The 17,893-nt window shown below is 38.1% G+C and overlaps 1 protein-coding gene across 2 annotated transcripts; it reads right to left on the reverse strand.

The window, feature by feature from the left end:
• Positions 1 to 1,018: 1,018 nt before the first annotated feature.
• On the reverse strand, positions 1,019 to 16,555 carry WBP11 (WW domain binding protein 11). 2 transcript variants are annotated; one of them, XM_046013347.1, is made up of 12 exons: positions 16,425 to 16,555; positions 14,769 to 14,884; positions 14,273 to 14,304; positions 13,338 to 13,431; positions 10,521 to 10,717; positions 8,920 to 9,053; positions 8,505 to 8,704; positions 7,909 to 8,100; positions 5,257 to 5,358; positions 4,545 to 4,838; positions 3,360 to 3,542; positions 1,019 to 2,033 (listed from the first exon to the last, which is right to left on the reverse strand). In XM_046013347.1, exons 2-12 carry the CDS (start codon positions 14,830 to 14,832, stop codon positions 1,600 to 1,602), a joined length of 1,926 nt encoding a protein of 641 aa, XP_045869303.1. In that variant the 5' UTR covers positions 14,833 to 14,884; positions 16,425 to 16,555; the 3' UTR covers positions 1,019 to 1,599. The 2 variants fall into 2 exon arrangements, with proteins under 2 accessions (XP_045869303.1, XP_045869304.1); XM_046013348.1 differs by having other exon boundaries at positions 16,487 to 16,546.
• Positions 16,556 to 17,893: the final 1,338 nt, after the last annotated feature.

The following is a 17,893-nucleotide window of genomic DNA, read 5'->3' on the forward strand; positions in this document are numbered from 1 at the left end:
TCAAGTAAGAACATTAAAAATATTGCAGATCAAATACTAAAGAATGATTGTTTACATTTAAATTATAATATTGACTTGATGACGGTATAATTGTGTTCCATCCCTGCATCTAAATGGTAAAAAATTCAATTCACTTACTGGCCTGTAATGATTATACTAAAAAAAAGAAACAAAAAAATCCAAAATGACCTATAGACTGCTTTGACAGGACTTGCTTTAATCTCAAGGAGTAACTTCCAAGAAAAGTCTCATACACAAAGGATCTTAGAACAGAAATCTAAATATCCATCAAGGAAATCACCTGCAAGAAAGTAAAAGCCTTATTGTGTTAGGTACTATCTTTTTAGGATACCACCAATTTTTGATGACATGGGATTCACATGACAGGTGTTTAAGATACAATGGAAAGTAAGACTAGGTATGCCTAGTCTAAAGCCAATGCACACATTGGCTCATTGTGCATGTGTGTATGTCTTTGTTCATAAAATATTCACTTTGGGCCACTGGATAATCCATACAAACCATTAGCTTCAATACTCTCATCTGTAAAATGGGGGAAATATCTGTGAAAATCATTTCCCAGGATTACTGCCTAAATGAATTAGTTATTAAAGCACTTTTTAAAGAAAACAGTACCAATGAAAATTAACAGTATTGAGCATTCTTCATTTCAGGTCTTTTAATAATAAAAGCTTGTACAACTGACAAAGTCAATAAAGTAAAAGTAACCTTTTCTGGCTATCCAATAATTTACACATGATTTAAAGCAAGCTTTCCCTGTTAGTGTCAGTTTATAGAGCTCTGGAAAAATAAACAATCTTTAAGGAAAAGATTCATGTTCTATGCAATTAATAACCTCTCAATTTCTCCAAAGCCAGTACGATAGTCTTGAAGGAAAGTAATTCTCTTTATCCCTTAAAATCTAAAACTCAGTTTTAAAACACAATTTTTAAACACTTGCTTCTTTTCTACCCATAACACAGATACTGTATTTACATATTATCAGTAACACAGGATATCTTGGTGTAGAACATTTATTTATTTATTTCACGAAACACTCAAAGTTTAGGTCAGTGGGAAATAATTTTAATCAAAGAATTGTACATTTTCTTCCCACATATCTTGCTTTGTATTAGGAAATGACACTGCGATCCATTTCACTAAAATATTACAAAATATTTACAAGAAAATATTAAAATAACTCAAACACAAAAAGCAAGATGGGATAAAATAAACTGTTTTTTTCCAGAAATCTTTACTCCAGTGCCCACTGCACACAAGAGAATCAAAACAAGTAACAAAGATCCCCGGATCACAAGTTTCCAAAGAATTGGAGAAGGGGAACAAACGGGATGAAAACGGTGGTATGAAAGGGAATGGATATTAGCAGCACTGCTTCAATAACCAATCTATTCTGAATGAAATAATCCTCTCTTATATGCAATAAATTCTGAACAAGGCTAAACTTTAGGATATTCCTTGAACTGAAATCTAAAAATACCCTGACAGTGAAAGTCGCTCTTTCACTAAGTTTAGAAAGAGCCTCTTTCCCCACGAACCACTGATATGAACAGAAACCTGCTCTGGCATTAAAAGCTGTTACAGGAGCCCTTCCATCTCTTTCATGAAAGCTTCATAAACATCATCCTTAGTCTGCACTGAGACAGGAACAGATGGACCAGACTTGGGAGCTGCTTTGGCAAGAGGCACAGCAGAATCATCCTCTGACTTTCTTTGGGGAGCAGCAGTGGCCCCTTTATTCTCCCGACGTACCCTCAATGCAGTGGGCACAAATCGAGTGATCTCTGCCTTGGGATTAGTGATCTGTGGCTTGGCACTGATGGTTGCTGTTGCTTTCTTCTCAATGGTGGCTGCACTTGTATCATCCGCCTTGGGTCGCTGAATCAAGTTGGGTGGAGCACTTAAAACCCCGGGGTTCGGCAGCGGAGCTGGTGGGAAAAGCCCAGGTGGGGCAGGTCCAAGTGGAGGCACCAAAGGTGGGCGCATCATGCCGGGACGAGGCGGAGGGATACCTAAATGAAGGAGAAAACAGGAAGATGAAGACTATGAGGATAAATTGTAACTACTATAAAGGATGTGAAAAACAGGTTGACAATTTTTTAAAAATTGGCAAATTTACAGAAAATAAGCTAAAACCATGCTGCTTATTACTACCTGAAACTCAGGAATATGTTTTGATACTAAGGAATATTTTATTATGAATATTCACTTTTAAACTGTACCCCTGTACGTAGGTTTTCTTCCTGAGTAATGTACTAAATAAATAGAAAGTTAAACAGGGGCGCCTGGGTGGCTCAGTGGGTTAAGCCTCTGCCATTGGCTCAGGTCATGATCTCAGGGTCCTAGGATTGAGCCGTGCATCAGGCTCTCTGCTCAACAGAGAGCCTGCTTCCCCCTCTCTCTCTGCCTGCCTCTCCGACTACTTGTGATCTCTGTCAAATAAATAAAATGTTAAAAAAAAAAAAAGTTAAATACAAAGTTGACAATACCAACTGGTTTCAAGTATGATTTCAAATTTGTCCAATTTCAGATCTGACAGCCCAAGACTTTATTCTAGCTGTACAGCGCACACGCCATCAAGGCCAAGGTTGGGAGTTTGATCTCCTGCATTATTTACTGATTTCTACACCATTCCTCCCCTGAAAAAGGTAACCCAACAGGCAGGAAATGGAATTTTAACCATTAGGGGACATGAATATAACTAATCATAGTATCTTACCACTATTGGAAAAGAATTCATGTCCTTTGATGATTCAGACATACCATTGTCATTTACCCAGAACTGCAGATTTAATTTTCTTCAAATGCCACTTTTAAGACCAAATATAAAATACCAAATTTCACTGAACTTAAGATACTACTGCTTATACAGACTCATAATTATTCCAGATACCACTAAAAGTCCAAGCTGGGGAGTTTAGGAGGAGGTTTTCACATTAAACTGGGACAGTGTTAATAAACTGGAAATACACCTACCACATGTAACAAGAGCACAAGGCAATCTGCCTTTTATTTTCAAACTTTAACTCTGTACTCATGTAAATATATGGAAATATGTGGAATAACTCCACAATTGCTTCCCCCCTCCCCAAATGCTCTATTCAAATGGAGAATTTTATCCAAAGTGGTCTCTGCCTGGGAAAAGTCGCTCACAGGACAGGCAGAACCCAGTGCACATAGCCTGTGGAAGAACTCAACTTCAACCTAGGCCAAAAACAATTAAAAAACATCATTTTAGGATACCCCTTAATTTTAGGAAACTAAAATGTGAAAATATGTCTTAGAGCAGATGAAATATATAGTGGTCAAGTTTTTGTACTAGAAATCAAAAGGTTCACCTGGAGGAGCAGGGGGAGGTAGCCTTGGTGGGGGTCCCCGAGGAGGAGGGCCAGGAGGCAGACCTGGAGGTGGACCTGGGGGAGGGCCGGGGGGTCGGCCTGGTGGTGGGCCTGGAGGCAAAAGTCGGGGTAAAGGCCCTCGGAGTCCCGGCATTCCAGGTGGTCTCAGGAATGGAGGAGCTCCTGAAAAAAGAAAAATGACAAATTAAGAGACATACATAGGAAGTCATAACTTGGTATAAAGGTAACTCAAGTGTGGTCTGACTTGGCATTTTAACTTGAAATCAGGTAACTTCAAAAACTGATCAAAATGTAGGTGGAAAAAGAATTCATTCAATATCTGAGCACCAGAGACATGGAACTGGATTTGTTACAGATCATTTCTCTTTATTTGCTGGTACTGACAAAAAGCATAGCTGCTTCTTCCTTTTTTTTTTTTTTTAATAGCTCAGCTCTGCTGGGCTAGGAACTGTATAAAGAAAATAATTCTTAAACGAGCTCTTAAAAGCTGAAAATGGAATATAAAGCAGGGTGCTTTAATGATTCCCCCTGAAACACAGGAAGACATAGCAAGGATGACTGAAGATGACTTAAGACTGGTAATGTGCTTTTTTGCCAAGACCAATCAGAAAAGGATGAACTCAAGTGAAGAAAACCTAACTTGACAACTATAGGATGAAAGATTATAAAATTGTAAGTAACAAAGAAGTTCAAATTTCAAATAACCTTCTCATTCTTACATGCCAAAGATTATATTAATACTGATTCCTTTTGTTTCTAAAGACCGACATTCAACAACTCCCAACCAAAGAAGGATGCCTGTTAGTATTTACTGTGCCCTAGTCCCATTAGCCATCAATTTAGAATTGGGTCAACTTGTCATATTAAAAAACAATACTAAAGAAAACACCAGTTTCATATCCAGTTTCTGCCCGTTAAACTCAACTACATGATCCTGAAAAGAGAACAATTTTAGAGAAAAAGATGGCTGTCGGAAGTACTATGAACTGTGAACAGTGCTGTAGGAAAAAATGAACTGTACTTATCCTTTATCTCTTAGTGACTTATACTAGGAGAAAACAAAACATCGATACCAATGATGTGTATTTTTGGAATGACTTCATCACTCTGATCACAGAAATGAAGTAGACTTGGTTTCCTCACAATGCAGCAGTGCGGACTTACCAGGAGGTGGTCCAGGAGGAAGGCCAGTGGGAGGTCCAGGAGGCCGTAAGGGTGGAGCCGGGGGTGGTCCAAGAGGAGGCGGTCCCGGCATGGGAGGTGCTTGAATCTGAGAAGGAGGAACAGACTGTGGGGGGGCTTGCTGCTGTGAAGAAGCAGTAGATGTGCCATCAGAAAGAGACTCCTCTTTATGCTGTTTTTGTGATTGCTTTTCTGCTTCAGAATCATCAGAATCATCTTCGTCATCATCCTCTGAAAATTCTTCTACTTCTCGTCCCTCCTCGGGGATTTCCTGACCTAAGAAATATTAAACCAGGTAAATGGAGTTGATTCATTTTTTACAGCCCACAAAATAGTGATGGCTGAAGACATGAGCTCAATTAAGTGCTTCCTTAAAATGAACAACCGAAGAGCCTTCTTCAATGAACTACTTGGATGTGGAGCAATCAAACAGTATTCTACTCATCTGTGCTAGTGGAGCACAGTGAAACAAGCTCAGGCTTTAGAACAAGATGGACCTGGATTTAAATGCCAGTTTAACCACTTACTAGCTAGGTAACTTTGGGCAGCTTAGTCTCCAAACCATAACTTTTGTAAAATAAGGATTTGTTACTCACTTCAGGGTTGCTGAGATACTAAATGGCAAATGTACATAAAGGAACTGGCAGGAAGAAATACTTGAAAGGTGATTTGATTACTCTTCTCCCTGTCTCACCTGCCATTCGAAGCATCATGGCTTGAAGAGGAGTCAGCTCCTTCATGTTCTTCTTTTTCTTCCTTGATTTTCCAGGCATATCTGCAAATCTTACACTCAGACCTAAGGGGTGGAAGGAGAGAATGGGGTGCATTAGGAACAACAAAATTCAGCAAATGCACACTATATAATACTAGAAAGCACTAGATAGGACTGCTGCCCACTATTTGGCAGAAATTAAGTGCTGGGAAGAGTCAGCCATATAAAAGATAGTCTAAGAAGTGCCAACTGGTTGGTAAACATATGCTATTGTGATTTAAGATCTGTAAAATTCAAACAATACTATTAATAACTTTATGCCAGTTAAACTGGAACACCCAGATAAAATAGTAGACATTTAGAAAAATACAGACCACAAAAATTGGCCACAGAAGTGATAAGAAGTGATAAGAAGTGACAGAACACATAAAACTGAAATGGTAGTTAGAAATCTATTTTTAACCTTGCCAAATAATTTTATAAGGAAGTTCAGCCAAACATTAAATAAAAATTTCCTGTAAAAGGGCACGGAAAGATGGAATGCAATCCAGAACTAATGAAGCCAACACAACCTTAATTCAAAACTAACCTACTGTAAAATACAGTTGACTGTTGAACATGGGTTTGAACTGAGGGGGTCCACTTACACATGGGTTTTTGTGATAAATATAGTATAGTACCGGGACTGTATTTCTTTATGAATTCTCAACATCATTTTCTTTTCCCTAGTGAAGTTTACTGCAAGAATGCAGTATATAATACATGCAACATACAAAGCGTGTGTTAATTGACAGTTTATCTTAACAGTAAAACTTCTGGTCAACAATAGGCTATCAGTAGTTAAGTTCTGGGGAACTTGAAAGTTATGCATGGATTTTTGATTGTGTATAAGGTTGGTGCTCCTTGGTGCTGTTCAAGGGCCAATTTTATAACCATATTGAATCCAACAGTGTTTTAAAAGAAAAACACATCATAAACATTTAGGGTTGGTCCCAGAAATGTAAGATAAGATTGAACATTAGAAAAGCCATGAATATAATTCATTATAATAAACAACTTAAAGAAAAACCATAACAGCATCTGAACAGATACTTTAACATATTTACAACAAAAAAAACTTAGCAAACTAAGACTGGAAGGGACCTTTTTTTAAACTCGATAAATGAAGCTATCAGCTATTAAACATCTTGCTAAATGGTGCAATATTAGGAGCAGTCTTAGTCGGTAAACATTTACCAAGTTCCATGTGGGCAGGGCTTTAGTTTTCTTACTTTGTATCCTTTGTCTAGGAAAATTCCTTACACATAGTAAAAGCTCAGTGTAAATATTAGATAAATGTCAAATCCTAGTAGGAGAGCCACATTAAGCACACGTACATTGGTGAGTACACATAAGTAAAACAAGGTGGCAGAAAAAGAGAAAAATCAGGCAAAGGATCACACAATGCCAGAGAAAAACGAAGCTGCTGCGACTTTAAGGACTTTCTACTTTGTAGTACGGGCTTCTACATAAATCCTAGATAATTCTTCATTACCAGCTCCATGCACCCTGTTAAGATAGCTTTTGGTTTGCAACCATGACTCTTTTTTTAAGATTTTATTTTTTTATTTGAGAAAGAGACAGAGAAAGCAAGAGCGAGAAGGAGAGGGAGAAGCAGGCTCTCCACAGAGCAGGGAGCCCAAAATGGGACTCCATCCCAGAACCCTGGGATCATGACCTGAGCCAAGGCAGATGTAACCAACTGAGCCACTGAGGTGCCCCTGAAACCACAGCTCTTAAGAAATATCAGGACAAAGATTTGTCATCATTACAAATATGAACATCAGTAGTATTACAACCACATAAATGTGGTGTAGGCTACAAAACCAATTTATTTCTTTAAAAAAAAAAATCTTATTTATTTTAGAGACAGAGAAAGCACACACATACATGCACAAGCAGGGGGAAGGACAGAGGGAGAGGAAGACTGCATTGAGGGCAGAGCCCAAGGCAGGGCTTGACCCCACAACCCTGAGATCATGATCTGAGCTGAAATCAAGAGTTGAGACACTCAACCCACTGAGACACCGAGGCACTCCCACAAAAACAATCTTAAAAGAAACTCTAAGACTACCAAGGTGTGACAGATCATATATTTTGTATTGTTCAGTATCTATCACAAATCTTAAAAATTTTCTTGATGTCGTAATGACTTTTTAGAAGTACAAGTAACTCAGTCTGATCTTATAATAATCAAATGGACATATATCATACATTATGGATGCTTCCATTAGATCATGATTCCACTCGCGGATGTAGCTACATTATAATTATGGTCTGGGCTGATGTGAGACAAAATGAACACAGAAAATTTAAATGGCTTTAAATGTAAATAAGCAGACATCAAAAAACAATGTGACTATAGCTTTCTCAATATGGTTATGTGGTTATTCTTTTTTCTTATCCAAACCCACAAATGTCCACCAAGTATTACATGTCCGGAACTTTTAGAGACTTTTGATATAAGAATGAACAGAGCTGTGATGCTTCTTTTCAAGGTGCTTACAATTACTTTCAAAGATGCATTAATAAATCAGGACCTTCAACTTGTGTGCTACTTATGGATCAAGCCACGGAACTTTCATTTGCACATACCTGACTTTTTTTCTTCATTGTTGTCTCTCTCGTTATCATCACGGTGCACAAATTCATCCCCTTCACTTTCTCCATCTGATCGGTCAGTGTCGCTGTCATCAGTACTGTCATCATGCTTATCTTGATCCATGTCCTCAGGATACCCATCATCTTCACTGGTGCTGGAAACATCATCATCATGGCCCCGCTGAGCTGAGGAGAAGGGATCAGGAAACAAAGATGATTGGACCCTGCTCTATATGGTATACCAAAGCACAGAGAATTGTGCTATTTAAGTCAGAGTAACTTCATTATGTAAAATGATTCTGTATATAACAGTTCTTCACACAGTCTGACAATATTTCCATTTGGTAACAGTTTAAAATCTTTTCTAAAAAAATAAAAGCCCAATTTAAAACACAATACACTTCTGTACTTCCTTATGTATGCTGCTTTTATTTGGGTGAATTCTATGATTTATCCATCTTGTTAGTATGTACATGTAAACCTCATTTATTTCCCAAGTTCTGAGGACAGTGAACCAGATGTTAAACAGGGCCAACAAAAAAAAGGACAGCAGAAAGGTCACAAGAGCAAAAGGAACAGTCACTCCTTACCAAGTTCCGGGCTATATAACATGTCTTCATCCCGCCTACGAGGAGGAAGATCTAGGGCAAAGCCCACTTTACGGCCATACATTTGCAAGACTTGAGGAGGTGGTGGACCGGGGGGAGGACCAGGAGGTTTTCTGCCAGGGGGCAAACGTGGCACACCATGTCCAAGAAGAGGAAGTATAGAAACTGCCCGTGTTGGAGGTCTGAAAGAAAATTCCACAATAATCACATTCACAGTAATGAGGTATTTATTTCCTCTTCTAAAATATTTTCAAGGGATTTCTTACTTTATATTTACTCAAGTGAGGCATCGCTTACGTTCACACTGCCTTTTAATTCCCACTGCAATAATTTTGGCACTGGACAGTTAAAAGGTACTTTTAAGAAGTGTTATTTAATTATGCTACTGCTTCCTTACCCATAGGCTGAAGTTTTTTTAAGAATGGAGGGTGGCTGGGCACCAGGAAGTGGAATGTCCTGGATCAAGATGTTGGAAGGAGCATGTGGCATATCTGGCAAGGGAATGCTCTCCACTTCCACATGCTGAGCATTCTGAAACAGAGAAAAAAGTTCAATAGTATTAGTGCAATTCACAAACTCAACACTAAAAATTCAGTATCTGCTGTTTCATAACCTGAATTTGCTTCCCACCTAACACAAGTATCAGGGAAAAACAGTCAAAAGTCGGTCAATGAATGGAAAAAATCCCTATCACCTTTAAAAGAAACAAAACTCAGTTGTTTTTCTCTCATCATTAACGTATCCTTTTGGGTTATGGTTTGAAATAGCTGTTTATAGAAATCCAACTGTTAAAAAGTGTCTAGGACCAAAGCCACTCTATTAAATATTCTGGATGATAAACAGCATTTATCAACTGACTTAGAAATAATATATATTCAGTAGTAGAGCTTGGGTTTCTAAAATTAGTCTGCTGAATTTCTGCCACATACTAGCTGTATGACTAAGCAAGTCCCTTAGTTTCCTTATCTGTAAAATGGGACCTATATACTACTTACTTCGCAAAAAATGATACAATTAGGTTTTTTTTTTTACTTTTTTGGACAAAATTCACAATGAAATATATAAATTGGGTTTTTAAAAAAATATTTTATTTATTTGACAGAGAGAGAGAGAGAGATATCACAAGTAGGCAGAGGCAAGCAGAGAGAGAGGGGGAAGCAGGCTCCCTGCTTAGCAGAGAGCTCGATACGGGGCTCCATCCTAGGACCCTGAGATCATGACCTGAGCCGAAGGTAGAGGCTTAACCCACTGAGCCACCCAGGTGCCCCTAAATTCTGAGTTTCGACAAATGCATATAGTTCACATTTCTCAATCAATCCCTAAAACAACCCCAAAGCAAATACTTTTACAAATGCTTTCATTTGGGGCGCCTGGGTGGCTTAGTGGGTTGAGCCTCTGCCTTTGGCTCGGGCCATGGTCTCAGGGTCCTGGGATTGGGCCCCACCTAGGGTTCTTTGCTCAGCAGGGAGCTTGCTTCCCCCTCCCTCTGCCTGCCTCTCTGCCTGCTTGGGAACTCTCTCTGTCAAATAAATAAAATCTTTAAAAACAGAACAAAACAAACCAAATGCTTCCATCTATAGTTCTGCCTGTTCTAGAATTTCATACAAATGGAATCCTAACTATGAAAGAAGTTCAACATGCTTTGAGATTTATGTTAAAAATTTTTTTTCTTAATCCCATGTTGTTTTGAGTATTAGTAGAGCATTCCTTTTCATTGCTGAGTACATACAATTTTACAAATATACTAGTTTGTTTATCCATTATCCTATTAATGGACATCTAGGCTATTTCCAGTTTTTGGCTATTACTGTGTTGGCAGATGGATTAATTGCTCTTGTAAGTACGTAGCATTAAATTTGCTGGTTCATGGGATAGGTTTAGTTTGACAAGAAATTGCCAAGAGGAAGTAGTTCATCATGACCAGTTCTCCCATTAACAATTTTAAAAGCAAATCTAAATTTAACATTTTAGTTTATCTCTTTAAAAAAACTTGATTACCTTGACAGCATCAAAATATTGGCTAAGTTGCGCCCTTTTCTGTTCATATTCTACTTCTAGCTTTCTCAGTTCTTTGTAAATATCTGGATTCTCTTTTTCATAGAGTCGTAGGATACGTTCAAAGGTTTCACGCAGCTTTTTACGCTTGTCTTTCAGCACCTTCTCGTTTAACTGTGGTTGCTGCACCGGGTTAAACTCTGAGGGAAAAGAGCAGATATTGAAATCCAACACAAAAAGTCACTTCATTTAGATATCAGCTCTATCATTTAATAAAATCTCCTTATGGGGCACCTGGGTGGCTCAGTGGGTTAAAGCCTCTGCCTTCAGCTCAGGTCATGATCCCAGGGTCCTGGGATCGAGCCCCACATCGGGCTCTCTGTTCAGCAGGGAGCCTGCTTCCTCCTCTCTCTCTGCCTGCCTCTCTGCCTACTTGTGATCTCTGTCTGTCAAATAAATAAAATCTTTAAAAAAAAAAAAATAAAATCTCCTTATACACTACAACTTCCAAAAAGGCTTCAGACTAGGTATACACTTTTATAAAGTTTTATTAAAAAGTGCAACAGATATTTGATACTCTACCCTTTTAAAGATAAGCCATTAATTTTACTTTCTCTTCTAAGAAAAGTCTAACATTACCTAATTCATTTTCATCATCACTGTAATAAAAATCAATCTTCATTCCTTTACACTAACAACTTGGTATTGTGAGGCTTCAGCCAGACCTAACTGTGCCATTTAATTCTGAGATCTTAGGCATTTGAATTCTGTGATCTTTAGCTTCTTCATCTGGGAAATGGGGACATCAAGTACTTCACAACGGAACTCTGATGACTGAACGTGATCACAAAATATCCAGTGGTGTCTAGCTCACCACTTTTAATTATTTTTTATAACAAACTGCTGTTCTCTAATTACCATACAATCTTTTCTCTTTCCATATGTTCAACATGGGGCTTAATTTCAGGTCTTTTGCCCCAAAAGGGATTGCTAGCACAAGACTCCCAAGCTTGCCTGGTCAATTATACCATCTTCCCTATATTCCCCTCCCCAGTGACTGACTCAGAGATCAACTGGCACATGATCCAAATGTGGATGTAAGAGTGAAGCTTATAGGAGGAAGAAAATAAACCTCAACCTTGACCTTGTTTCCCACTAATTCTTTACCCACTTTCCACTTCCAGTCCCAAGAAGTTCGTTAGTAATATGCTGAATGAAGCTAATAAGAGATCAGACCAGACAGATGAACAGTCTTAATAATGATACCCGTGCTTGCTAGGAGAGTTTTCCTCTGGGATTTGCCAATTATGGGAGTCAATGTATGTATTTTTTTTTTGCCTTAACTAGTTTGAGTTTCATAAATTATATAAGGTTTATACATTATAATTAGAGCCCTGATGAACAGTGTTCCCTTCTCCCTTTGTCTTTTTTTTTTCTTCTTTTAACAGATAACAAGTTTATTTATCTTCTTCCCTACCTCCTTCTACTTTGGTGATTTATTCCAAAGGTAGTCCTACATGACATACTATTCTTAGTGTGATTAATAAAAATGTTGAATGCCTGAATTTTAATCCCAGCTTGTTAATTCCTAACAGCATGACTGTGAGGAAAGTTCCTCTCTGTGCCCGAGTTTCCTCACCCATAAAATAGGGGTAAAACACCCACCTAAAAATTGTAACATGTGGAAAAAACTTGGTGTTTAGCAAGAAAAGAGCTCAATAAACCCGTTACTCTTATTATCTTCTTTTAAAACCACATGAATCAATCTGAAGTAATTTACTAGGTCATTTAATGTCTTGATGCCCCAGCGATAACAACTACCCGTAGTAATATTTAAACCAGAGGCAACAAACAGGATCAGTTACAGCTGAATTGGGAACGATTTGGGATCATGCAATCTGACCCAGAACTCTTGCCTAGGCTAAGAAATGTGCATGAGCTGTGCTACATTATTTAAGACAGCACACTATATACCATACACACTATATACTATATACTGTAACTCCACATAGCTAAATTTTTTTTTCAACCCATTTAATATATCACTGAAATTCACTGTACCTCTTTCACTTACTATCTGATTTTTGGTAAGCCACTTAAACTGAGTACCTTCTAAAAACAAAACTTGCCAAACTCATTTCATTATGCAAAAAAAGGGGGGGGGCAGAAAAATGTAAAATTCTAGTATTAAAAAATGGGTATTTGTGGGTTGCGGTAAAATTTCCAATGGCAGCATCACACAGACAATTCTCAAGCAACTCAGATGCAAGGAAAGATAATATGCAGTTATCTTGTGATTCCAGTTATGACAAAAGCAGTGATACTGAAAATGCATATGAAGAGACTGAGTAAAATTATTCAAAGAAATGTGAAAAAAGAGAAATCTTTTTTTCTCTCAATATGATACATATGATATTCTATAAAATTAGATTTTAAGTATTTCATGATTTCGTCTGCCACCTTAGTGGGTCAACTGTCTTTGATGTTCACGCTGGAAAAAATGGGGAATTGATAAATTCATGGTAATCTAATACTTGATTTACAAGATAACTGCCAATATTAAAAAAATAAAACAAAAACTCCAGGTTTCAGTCTTCTCTCAATAACTAGTTCAAGCTAAGTAACAGCATTCATCTCACTCTAGAGGAGATCCCCAGAGTGCAATTGCTCCTCATCACTCCATTTTGTCTGACACAAAAACTAAATCCAAGTGTCAAATGTTTTCATGCTTTTTTCTGTTTTTCTCATGCCTATGCCTGCCTCTGTTTATCAGACTGTTAGTCCTGCTCTAAAATCTAGCCTTTTAAAATGAATTTTTACCCATTTCATCCAATTTCTCCATGTCCCGGATAATCTGCTTGGGATCCTTCATCTTCAAAACTGCAGCTCGTACCATCATGCGCTGTTTTTTGTTCTTAGGAAAAAAGAGCACTATGTCAAGAAACTGGACATTCCTGAGTTTTTATTTTGATTTGCATCAAGAATCTACTGAAATTGAAGTTGAACTTTTCCTTGGTTTCTGATCACTTGTTTCAACTACCATAACCAAGGCTAAGTAATTTTTGCCTCTCAAAAAATGTTTTAATGTTACACAAAAAGATAAACACTATTTATTATGTGAACTTTCTCAGGCAAGTATTTCTTTAAATTTTGTGGTATCTTAAGCAATTACTTAAAGAAAATTAAGATTTTTTTTTAGAGCTAAATTCTAAAATTATAAACTGAAGAAGTTTTGCAGGATTTGATGCTAAACAAGGAACCAGGAAAACCCAGTTAAAAACTATTAAAAATCTGGAATCTTTCAGTGTGTTAAAGAATGATATTAAAAAGTAAATACTGTCTTACTCTGGAAGAACACTTTGCCACAAACTCAATGGCTACATAATGAGGAAAATGAACCACAGAGCCATTTAGAATCACCATTTATTTCCATTCACCAATTCGGTTGCTTTTAACAAAGCAATATGCTTTAACAGAAAAAAAAAATTCCTTTTAAAGATATTTATTTAACTCAATGGGAAAGATAATCAAATATATAATGTTATGATAACCATCATGAGCTTATCTGCAAAGTTATTTCAGTTAAGTTTCCAAGTATAGCATTTTGGCTTAATAAATTTTATCGTTTGTTGTAAGAAACATGAAGTATCTTTTCTGACAAATAATTGTAAATATTGTTTGGAAATCTGCTAATCCCAAATAATAAGATGTGCCAAACATCACTTAAGACTGATAAGATGCTTCTGAAATCCTACCTTCTTTAATTCTCTCTTCCGGGCTTCTTTTCCTTTAAGAGAGAGAGAAAATACAAAACTTTTCAAATCTTGAACGCAAGCATTTTGTCCAACTTAATACAGATAACAATAACATGGGAGGCTATTCTGTGCATTGCAGAATATTTAGCAGCATCTATTGCCTCTATCTACCAGATGCCAACAGCAACCCTTAATTATGCCAACCAAAATCTTGAGAAATTTTTGTTGTAAGCTCTCAAAACTAATCTGTCCAAAATTTCAAATACAAAAAGAAAGTTTCAAGCCAATTCCACTTCTTAAGTCAATCAAATTAAAAAATGGGTCTTAATTTTTTTGCATGCTTAAAGTTTTCATCATGTGCCCACAACAACACTGGATAACTTTATACAACTGACACCTAGCAATGCTGACTTTATAATTAAGACGTAACAGATTCTCTAGTGTTTGCAAATTTATCATTCCTCTTGTTTATCATTCTACACTAATGGACACTTACGGGCTTGGTCTGTGGGGTTCATAAATTTTCCACTCTTGGTGGATGATGTCGATCTCCGTCCCATGTTGACAATTTGTATGGTTTACTTGTTCATTAAAACAGAAAAACAAAAAAACCTGCAAAGACAAAGAAATAGCTTATTCTTCTAATATTTACAGAATTTCTTCCTTTTTATATTATGAAATTTCTTTCTACCAATCTTTTGAAAAGTAACATTCCTTTGATTATTAACTTTTTTTAATAGATCACGGACTGACTCTGAAAAAAAAAAATCAGAAAATGCTTCAACAACATGGATAAACCATGAATATGAAAAGCCATTAGTCCTTTCCCTTCACCCTTCCTTTGTTGACATGTAGGGTGAAAGAGGAATAAAAAGCAAATGGAGGTAATGATTTGGGTTGAACAATAAATGTCACCCTTGTCCCTCTCCATAGTTTATCTTCACATGTATTCACAACATCTGTAAGATAGTAAAAACTCATTAATTTAAGCCTGCTTAATTCAAGTTTAGTTCTAATTCACATATAATTCTTGAATCTCAAGAGCTTAAAACATACCTAAAAGTGCAAATATAAAAAATCGGAGTATTACATGAAGGAGTGTCCAAAAACGTTCAGACACATATTTTCCTACTAGTACGTACTTAGCTCCCGATTTCTATTTTTTTATGGTAATTGAAAGGGATGACTATCTGAGAAAAAATGCTTTGCAAGTCTAAATTTTTATTACCCTAAGATACTACTATATTACTCCTTTCTCTTATTTCAATTGTTTAACTTTTAAATACTTATTCTTCCCAATAATAAAGTTGACAAATTTACTTCCTTTTGAAAATAGACTTTTAAAGGGTGTGAAAGGAAGATGAAGAGGTGTAGCCCATACAACTAATTATACCTTTCCTTAAAGGTTTTTGTCAGAAAAGTTCATTAGTTAATGCCTCTTTCAGCAAGCGTTCAAATGCCTTGATTTCCGCTAAATGCTTCAGAGCTGTTCCAGGGGCAACTAATTATCCTGTCCAGGGTTTCCTTCTCAGAAAACTCGGGGAGTGGGGGAGAAGGGAGGCCGAAACAAAACTGGTATAAACACAGGCTCTCCTGTCTTTGATGGCCTGTTACCATTTTTGCTGTCCTCTCTCAATTACCCTCGGGCTCCTGGTTTGACCCTCTTCTCCCACAAGGGAAACAAAGGACAGACAGCAGAATTACAGAGAATTTCTACAGAAGACCACGGAGCCTTAGTCTGCACAAACTACTTTTTGCCCAAAGCAGAAACGGCAGGGAAATCGGGCCACAGAACTGAAGAGGCTGCAGTGGGACAGGGCCCAGATCCACCAAGAGAAGCAGCAGCAGCAGCGACTGCCGAAACCATAGCGACGGTTGACCCTGACTCGAGGTACAGGACGTCAAATCTAAAGCAACCGGTCAACGAGCACAGGCAGAAGGCGGCGCTAACCGACTCGGGTGAACAGCTGCTTAACTGCTGGAAGCCGCGCGGCCCCTGGCTCCAAGATCCCCCGGTCCGAGACCGGGGAGACCCAAGCCGCGAAGAGGAAGAACCGGACAGAGGGGCCTGGCGTCCCCGAGGCAATTGCGCGGGCCCGGGGCAGGGCGGGAAAAGATGAAGAAACCGAGTGAAACAATTCTGCACACTCACACTTCTGCTGGACTCCTGGCACTGCGAGAAGCGGGGAGGGGACGATTCTCGGCCTTTTTTACCTCGTAGGGGCCTTCACCTCTGTGTGCCGGTCAGCCACCCAGCCACCGCCATCTTGAAAGCTCGCGCCCCTCCGCCATCCTTACGTCACTTCCTATCCCTAAGGCCTCAGATCTTAGTATTTCTCCGCCCTGGCACCATCGAGAGTAACCAAGAACTCTAGGACCAGAGTCTCTTCCGCTACAAATCAGTACGGAATTGGTTGATTCTCTGCTAAGATCCCTCCCCCAGGGAGCGGAACCACGTTGATTGACACTTCTTTAGATCAATAGAAAAAAGAAAAACGAAGCGGGTCGGATAGGTGATTAGCTGATGGGAACACTGCCCGAGACAGTTTGACTCAATTTCCGTAGGTTGCGTCTATAGGGCAGTTTGAGCCTGGCTGATTCCAGTTGGGGAGCGGTTTTGCAGTCTCTGTAGGCTGGGGTTGTATTAGTTTTTGGATTTCGTTTTTTTCGTGATGTAAGCTTGTGCGATCTCTATCAAACAGATACTGTCTGTTTGAAAATGGATCCCTGAATAACATTTGCTACTGCACTTGTTGCGCTTTCCTAGCGTTAAGCCCGTCTGGAAGTTTACAGGCGCACAGAACATAGGTAGACCTGAGCGAAGAGATCAGGTCGCGTGTTGGAGTCCCAGATTGTTCATCTACGAGAAATCACCGTAATTTCAATGAGTTTTTTGAGGAGGAGATGTGGGGATACACGTGCAGTCAGTTTTAAACTTATGAGTGGCGAGGTTGCTTTCTATTGGCTGCTTTTCCCTTTTGGTCTTTTCACCAGCTAGACGTCCTTTATGATGTCACTGTGCGTACAGCGTACAGATTATCACTTGGGTCTAGTCTTAGTCCTCCCCTTCTCTTCTGTCCACTCTTAGTCTAAGAATCTTATCCTGTCTTTTCCCCTTAAGGGTAAGTTTAATAGTTAAACATTATACTTCTAAGAGATACCCTTGGTTATTTCTGATCTTAATATCCCTTCTAGGAATATTAATACCTATGTTAGGTATCGGTTAGTTCTTACTGTCAATTATAAGTGCTCTAAAATATTGAAGGAGATACACATTAATTTTTAACAACAGAATATTTTAAATGTGCACTTAAACATTTAAGGTGAGTTCCTTACCTAAAATAACCTTTGTCTTAGAAAACTCTTGATTTGGTTTTAGACTGAATTTTGAGCCCCAGAAAGAGCAATAACAAGGTCTTGTAGTTTAGAACTTGTTAAGTTAGGTAATAAAATTTAATTTTGGAGATGAACTAATTTTGTTTTGCAACTAATTTTAAGAAGCAGTGACGGAAGAGAAAAATGGAGAGTACATTTGAAAAATTAGAGTCTTTGATCTAGCTTAATTTTTGAGATATGCTGAGCTTTTAAAATTTCAACACATTTCTTGTATTAAGATGCAAG

The sequence above is a fragment of the Meles meles genome, chromosome 7 (genome assembly GCF_922984935.1).
Source record: "Meles meles chromosome 7, mMelMel3.1 paternal haplotype, whole genome shotgun sequence".
Lineage (NCBI taxonomy): Eukaryota > Metazoa > Chordata > Mammalia > Carnivora > Mustelidae > Meles > Meles meles.

Coding starts and splice junctions, on each gene's coding strand:
- WBP11 (XM_046013347.1), bottom strand. CDS start 14,832: ATGGGACGGAGATCGACATCATCCACCAAGAGTGGAAAATTTATGAAC. Junction 9,054..10,520: donor AATATTTTGATGCTGTCAAG/GTAATCAAGTTT, acceptor TCTCTGTTTCAG/AATGCTCAGCATGTGGAAGT. Junction 3,543..4,544: donor TCCTCCTGGACCACCTCCTG/GTAAGTCCGCAC, acceptor TTCTTTTTTCAG/GAGCTCCTCCATTCCTGAGA.